The sequence below is a fragment of the Branchiostoma belcheri genome, unplaced genomic scaffold, assembly GCF_001625305.1.
Source record: "Branchiostoma belcheri isolate BF01 breed outbred unplaced genomic scaffold, Haploidv18h27 scaffold61, whole genome shotgun sequence".
Taxonomy (NCBI): Eukaryota; Metazoa; Chordata; class Leptocardii; order Amphioxiformes; family Branchiostomatidae; genus Branchiostoma; species Branchiostoma belcheri.
In genome coordinates this window covers 1,698,751-1,706,822 of record NW_017804254.1, presented here as the reverse complement: position 1 = coordinate 1,706,822, position 8,072 = coordinate 1,698,751, and the positions used below count along the sequence as shown (strand labels likewise).

Below are 8,072 nucleotides of genomic sequence, written 5' to 3'. Positions count from 1 at the left end.
CCCTGCCAGGAAACTTATATTGGTGAAACGGAGAGGTCTCTAAAAGCCAGGTTTCAGGAACATACACGGCCTAGCTCTGCCAGTTCAGAGGTGTCTCAACACATTCACATACATGTAGAGTCACCCGGACACCATGTCTCACTTGACACTGTAAGGATTTTAGACACTGAACAAGACTATTTCTTGAGAGGGGTGAAGGAAGCCATTTACATCAGGGCCCATCACCCTACATTGAACCGCGACGGGGGCCGACATCGTCTACCAGATACCTTTGACCCAGTGTTGACGTCACACTTCAAAGAAGCCACGTGACAAGCTTCACTGGGTCAGTCTACTGAGGAAGACCAGAGTGACTGGTTGAAAGCTCTAGGTGAGAGAATTTTTGTGTTGGATCAAAAGTTTTAACTTTAAACATGTAACTACCAACACAGATGAACTTTCATGATGATCCATGATGTTTAAGTATGATTTGACAGACAACTAAACACACTGGACTTACATTACAAAATGCACTTCTTTCTCAATGAAATTTGTTTTAATGCTTTTCAATGGTCGCTGGCTTAGTGGAAAGGGGGATAAAGTTATAAGGATGCAGACCTTGTGAAGGGAAAGTGCAGGTCTTAGCTTACATGTAGAATTGGAGAACACATTTTGTTTATCCATACCATGCTATGTCAATCCTTCAGCAGTAGCCACTGAAAGCAATAGCCAAAATAGGGTATGATGCTCTAGCTTATAGTGTGCCAAATTAGTCTTGAGAGTTTTGCAACTTAATTAGAAGTTTAAAGTTCTAATGATTATTGTAAAGGACTTATAATGGATCATTGTAGTGTATTGCAGGAAATAGAATCCAAGAAGTGCTAGCTTTGTAGCATCCAGTACTTATAATTTGTATACAATGTAGTTTTATTCCAAATTGTGCCAGCTCATTGTAAAAGTATCAAAAAAAGCTGCAGAAGAGTCAAGAAACTTGAAAACACTTGGAAATGATCTACTGCATACTGAGATTGTGAAAGAATTACCAGAAAATATGCACATGATATTTTTAATAAATATTAAGTGACTACAGCATACTTTGATTAGTACTCATTTCACAAGACGGATGATTGCTACTACTCATCACCATTATTATAGGCAATTTTGCGTCATCATTTCAAACGATTAATAATGTACAAAATTCATACAAGCTTCAATTCCTTCCTGACTTATTTTCATACTGGTTCTGACAATTCCATGCAGTCAACCCTGCACAAGCACCCATCAGTTCAAGCTGACCACCTGACTATAACAACCACCTGTTTATATTTTGGTCCATACCATAGGTACAAAATGTATGGATAAAATATTTTTTTCATTATATTTCAGTCCATACCATTGGTATGGATGATAATTATTGTTTTCTCTCGTGTTTCTTCTCTCATTTTCGTTAAATGGATTCGATTTCTTCATTTTTAGGCCAAATGACCTGAAATTTGGCATGGTGTAATACATGTAGAATGGCCAAACTACATGTAAAATACCCCCAGCAATATACTGGTATTGTATTGCAAACAATAAAGCTGAATACAACTTTGCATCAAGCAGATTCACCTTTTGACAATATTTTGTTTGTACTAAATGTATGTTTCAATTAATAATAGTATAAAAAGCTTATTGTTTTGAAAAGTTGAGATGGTATGAAAACCCTCCAGTGGCCTCCACTGAGTAAAAATTTTCAAAAGACCGAGCCACACTGGTATTAAGTTGTAGTATTCTGTTTTACTGCACCCTCCTCGCGTTTTCTTCATTTTTGGATAAACCCACATAATAACTGAGTCTTACATGGCATACTTAGAACAGGTATCTACTGAGATATCTAACTTGTTAAAGGGGACAAAGGCATTAACACACATCTCCAACAACTGACAGAGACACTTTGTGTTTTATTCTTAGAAAACTAAAAATGTGACATGTAATTGATAGAATCCAACATGTTGGGACCATAGGATATACTACATGTAGTATCATAATATATAGTAGTAGCAGATATCGAAAAAAATTCATTTATTATCAAAAACATGTAATACATATTTCACTTGTTTCCATGGTCTTGAATGTCTAAATTGTAACTTACTAGAAGTAAACTAATTTATGCTTTCTATCAGAGCCTATGCTCCAAGAATAAGGTGTACACATGGTCTTTACCTACATGTATATAATATATTACAACACATTTTGATGGACCAAACAAACTGGGAGGTGGGCATCTGATCAGTTACATTGCACATTGCACAATTTGCTCTGTTACATGTACTTCAGAATCTGCTTCATTGTCTACACACTACTTTTTACGCCTCTTTGTGGTTGAAGTAAGCTTGTTTTGCAGATGAGGATTACAGCATGACAAAAGATTTCTAAATGATCTCAGAAATCTTATTTTAGATCATGAACTCACTAGTAGAACACTGCAAAGACCTGCTTTACCCTCCTACTGCAACATCTATTCCCCACAAAAATAAATGTATTTACAGTCAATAGGATTTAATAGTGGCTCTTTTATTTCTGATGGTCACACCAGGGAGTCAACTCTACGTTACAGTCTAGCTTGACATTGTAGATGGTTGCCACAGCGCCCTCTACCTGCATCTTGTGGGTACTGACAACAGAGTACTGCACAGTGTCCACACCAGTGATTCGATCTCTTCTGAACTGCAGCTGCAGAGATAAAACTGTTAGAATTTCTGCAATTTTCTTAAATTACCAATTCTTTTACCATGAGTAAACTGGACAGTGTGTGTGTGTGACAGTCAACTGCTATTCATCAGCAATTGTGCACAAAATTATGACTCATGATTTTGTGCACAATTGCTTATGACTGACGATTACATATTCCAACTACTGTCCCAGGAATACTACAAATGTACGACTGGGGATTCTCTACAAAATATGGGGCATAACTTAGATGATGGACGTTCCTAGTGAAGTATCCAACATTATGAAACTTGATACAAAATTCTGCTTCCTTTCAATGATAATATACCAATATATTTTACATGTACATGAACCATAAGAGACTGATACATGTACATGTATTGTGCTTCCTACTCTTTGATATCTATTCTCTTGATGTCCCTCTGCTGCTTTTTAAAGCTCCAAGCAGATGTGAAGGATCAGAATGTTTTCTTACTGCAGTACTTGTCAGAGAAAACATTACAGTTTTGTATTCCAACATCTGCTTAGAGATTACTCCGTTGCAAATACAACAAAAGTACTGTCTCTGCATAGCACTAGAATTGCAACAGCTACATAAATACAGCATTCAGAGAATGGTGAACCACATTGGCAATGATTAGGTCCTACCAGGCTTTGGGAAGCTGCTGGAAAGAGTAGAAATCGGCCAGAAAGACAGATAACATGCCAGGGGAGTTGGTCTGCGCTGAGAGAACATTTGAGCAGCAAAATGTAATCTCTAGCAAACCAACTTCCCTGGAATGTTATCTGGCCAATTTCTACTTTATCTAGCCACTTCAAATTCCCAAAGCCTGGCAGAGGCTAGGCAATGGTGTCAATTCATGGAAAACTATGAAAGGTAAAGAAGGTAATGTCTTTGAGATACCCACCTCCTTCTGTGCCCCCACCCGCACAGTGTCTCTCTTTCTTCTCTGTCGATCATGTATGTGTCGGAATGTGTTGGTGTGATCGGTCTCAATTCCTTCTGGTCGGAAAATCTTAAATGAAAATAACACGAACATATAAGAGTACTGCGAGCAATGTTTTGACAGAAATACCAGTAATTATTTTTCTATAGTACATGACTTGTACAAGGGCAGGTTAATGAAAATTTCTCCTGATCTACTGGTTACTGTACAGGAGGCTGAGTTTCAACCTGTGCTGTACATGTATCTCTGTAAGTCACATGTAGATCATCATCATCATTCTGTTTTTTATCAAACTTCTAAAAGTTACAGTTACATGTAGGTTATGTATATGTGGTTGTTTTCATCTCTGAACTTTCTTAACCTGCCATTGTACAGTCTAACATCTTCAATTCAGCAAGGTCAAGTTTCTACAGGCTGTACTTTTGACAAGATTAGACAGATGGTCCAACACAAAAAGGGGTCAAACATACAAATATAAAGGAAACGTTTGTGTGTTGAATTAGTACCGCTGAGTTAATGTTGGACAAGTGGCCCTGACATGTGTCCTTCAGAACAACAACAAACCAAACATCCTGGGAGGAATTGTGTAATTAGTTAGATAAATATAAAGTACAGATGTTAACTTCACAGGCAATGCAATGAGAAAAATTGATATATTTAGCAACTCGTTCATCCTTCCTAGCCTAAACCAGTAAGATATGTCAATGTCTAATAAGACTAAATTCATCTTTTGCACCCAAGTAGTATATATTACATGTATATACATGTAATACTGTTCCACATATAATTAGCTCATACCACTTTCACTGACTTGAATTTTATATGTCTGGCCAATCTACTAGTAATTTGGTCCTTCTCAGACTTGAAACAATAATGCTAAACTTAAAAACACAACATGAATACAGAGTCTTCGGAAAAGGCTCAGATTCAAGTTTTCCAGTTAGTCTGCAGGTTTTTTCTCACCTGTAGTCCCACCTCCTCCATACGTTTGTACAGCTCATCATCCTCTCGGCCCCAACCCCAGAACATGTTAGACAGGCCGTTCACCTGGAAAGGACAAGTTATTTCATATGTGAAGAACATTGAACAGGTCTTATTTAGTTGTGTGGGTTGAATCATATTCCTTATTGAACAACAAACCATTACTTCTTAGTTAACTTAACCAGACTGTAACTTACAGTAAATAATACAGCACAAATTGCCCTGTTTTGTACTTGCACAAACATGGGTTATCTTTACAAGTTTGGGGCCAACACCAAATGAGTAATCCTTGGTAATGTATAATATGATGAACAAATAGTCCAACGTAAACTTATGAGGCTAGTACTACCTGGGCTATGGAGGTACTATAAATCTAGATTTTTCTTACGGTACTTTTATATTTGTTGTTTTCTATACTGCAACCTTATCATTACTGTGAACAAATAATTCACCGACTGTCTTTTCACTGTACCTGCCCTCTTCATGAACGAATTATAGTGCCGCAAACATTTTTCTCAGAATGTGAACTTCTGCTATCGCAAACATAAAGTGATTTACAGTACTTGCTAACTTCACCATCTCACCTGTTCAAAGTGTTCTCTCTTCATGAGAAGGATTCCGCCCACAAATTTCTTGTAGTGGTACAGCGGGTGGAGTTCAGGGGAGGAGACGTGGAAGGGGCCATCCTCGGGGTACCCGTAGTTCAGGTCAGGGTTCATAGGTAAGAGGTCAACATCATGCATGGCCATGTAGTCACACCCTTCATCTCTACCCGTGATGAAACCGATGTTGATGAGCGCAGCTCTGTTGAATCTACAGATACCAAAAGCATCAGTTTACACTTGGATCACAGTACTGTATACTTGGCACTGCTCCTGAGGCATTGCCAAAAAGGGTAAAAGTCAGCAAGTAACAAAAACAAGTAAGGGGAGCTTATTCTCTACCCTTAATGCATCTTTTGAGATCAAGGGTAATTTTTTTTAAATGGTATAAAGGATATGGAAAATTTTACCTGTGCAGGTCAATCTGGTTGATAACATAGATTTTGTGGCGGACTTTCTGTGCGTTGAGAAACTTGTGAATGTGAGGAACGAACACGAGAAGTTCTTCGAAACGATCCCGAAACGGAACGACGACTGCAAGTTTGTGCGGCCCCCAGTTTTCGTTGTCCCCGTCGTCAAGGACTACTTTGTCGTCTTCTTTTACCCGCGGAACTTGTGGCGGTTTCTGGACGTCCATGTTTGGGGGTGCGACGGCGTTCTCGTCATTGACGCTATGAGAACAGCGACAGTTGGCAGCGGAGTAGTGCAGCCACATGCCCATGATGGTCGTCATGGTGAGGCAGATGATGAGCAGCTTCAGGTACGAGATCCGGCGCCGCATCACCATCTTGGATTTACTAAAGTCTTCTCGTTACCATATCCATTATCAGACACAACTCTGTGGGGAGACCTTCGGGAGAGGGTATAGGATGTTTTCCTAGAGGGTAAGAGAAATAACAATGTATTTCACATTCAGTATCAATCATGGCAATTGTGCGAGTGTGCATTTTGTGTGGATGTGTGTTAGGTGTGTGTTTGATGTCTTTCACTAGTAGGCACCTTTAGACATACTAGTAACACATCAGCTTTGTATTGTACATTGTAGGACTGTGTTGTGTAAGGTTTGAAGTTGAACCACTACTGATCAGACCAGGAAGGGCCCCTAGTCCCTACTCTTCTCTTTTCTTATTATAATATATACTTACGCTTATTATAATATATACATGTCAATACTAATATAGATTGATATGATCTTGACCTTTCAAACTTGTAACATGCGTAACTGAGAATAAGACGAACATGAACAGATATCAATTATGTAAATTAAGTCATAATTAGCATAATTAATGTTGAGGTCGTGGAACTCTTTTCTCACATTTTCTCGACTAGTTTTAAACAAAAGATCTTTAAACCCGATGGCCCATGAATAAAAACCGCTTGCCACGCCGACAAACGCTGTCTGGCGTTCAGAAAATTAGCATAATTAACTCTTTTCTCACATTTTCTCGACTAGTTTTAAACAAAAGATCTTTAAACCCGATGGCCCATGAATAAAAACCGCTTGCCACGCCGACAAACGCTGTCTGGCGTTCAGAAAATTACTAGACAAAACAGAATGTTTTAGACAAAACAGAATGTTCCACCACGCACCCCCCACCCCCACCACTAAATGTGTGAGGCATTAGTATCGACGGCGGGTCTTGTAGGAAATCGCCACAGTTTGCAGTTCCTTTGTACTAGTCAATGTAGCATTAAGAAGAACAGAAAAGTAACAACAGTCAGCATATCAGAAGTTAAGTATCACAATATGTTTATGAAATACCTGGCGAGCCGGTGAGTTGTCAGTGTTTGGAGAGAGTCAACCCGGAAGTGTTTGATGGTAAATTTAGGTGCCCGTCACATTTTCAGAGGTGCCTGCAAAGACCCGTAACGGTGCCTGGCGATGTTTTACATCTAACGTTACCATCATACAGTTCAGGTACCAAGTGAAACACAACACATAGAGACCAGTTGTAGCGTAATAATATACGTAAAATAAGGGTCAACAACAAAATTCTCAACCTCATACGACATACCTCCATGGAATATTTACAGCTTTTGTAAATGTTTGTTTTGCTTAATTTCTTAATTATGACTAAGTTAATTATAGATATTGGAAACAAGGGCAGATATTAAGTATGCAAATGAATACCTAATCTTGATTATCTCAACTTTTAGAACGTATCCAATATCAATGTGCACTCACTGTAACAGGTGCTTTTAAAGGATCATCCTAACTCGAAAAGAACTCGGTTGGGAGCTACTATCAGACAGCAGACATATCCTGTGTAATTTTAGATGGTGCACGGTGAAACTAGCAGTTATTTGTCCGAGCTAACCCCTTCAAATAATTCAACGACATATAACCTTCGGAACAAAATTAATTCACATGTAAATTCTCTGACTGTTTCAACAAAACGTTTTGCGACGTTTCAGTTTTGTTCTTTACTATGTAACTTTGAATTATTGGAACAATTTAGACCTGACAACACGCAGTTATAGCTAGTATATGTTTAGCATGTACTTGTTAAAATCTGTGCACCCTGTAGCCGTGGCGACTATTGATTCGGGCTTACATTGCATTACCCTCAGCAATAGTCGTGGAAAGATCCATTGGCAGAACTGCACATTTCCCGTTGGCTGCTCGATGCTCCGTTTTTGACCCGGTTTTTTGCTGTCCCGAGCTTCCCTACAATATAACTCCACAATTGGCCGGGTTGCCGATGTTTAGATCAGCCTAAATATTCCACAGCGCGACAGAAAAGTAGTAAAATAGCTAGTCGGCACAAGCTGGCGCCATCTTGGATATAGTCGGGAATGTCCGCTACCGCCGTCGGGAACGCTCGGTAGCGTCACGATTACCGAAGCCCGT

At 39.0% G+C, this 8,072-nt stretch overlaps 1 protein-coding gene across 1 annotated transcript; it reads right to left on the bottom strand.

Annotated features, from left to right (window-relative positions):
• Positions 1–1,879: 1,879 nt before the first annotated feature.
• Positions 1,880–7,081, bottom strand: LOC109482916 (beta-1,4-galactosyltransferase 7-like). The gene is made up of 6 exons (XM_019785805.1): positions 6,984–7,081; positions 5,632–6,098; positions 5,204–5,432; positions 4,602–4,685; positions 3,600–3,707; positions 1,880–2,694 (listed from the first exon to the last, which is right to left on the bottom strand). The coding sequence occupies exons 2-6, from the start codon at positions 6,006–6,008 to the stop codon at positions 2,536–2,538; spliced, it is 957 nt and encodes a 318-aa protein (XP_019641364.1). The 5' UTR covers positions 6,009–6,098; positions 6,984–7,081; the 3' UTR covers positions 1,880–2,535.
• Between the last annotated feature and the right edge of the window lie 991 nt (positions 7,082–8,072).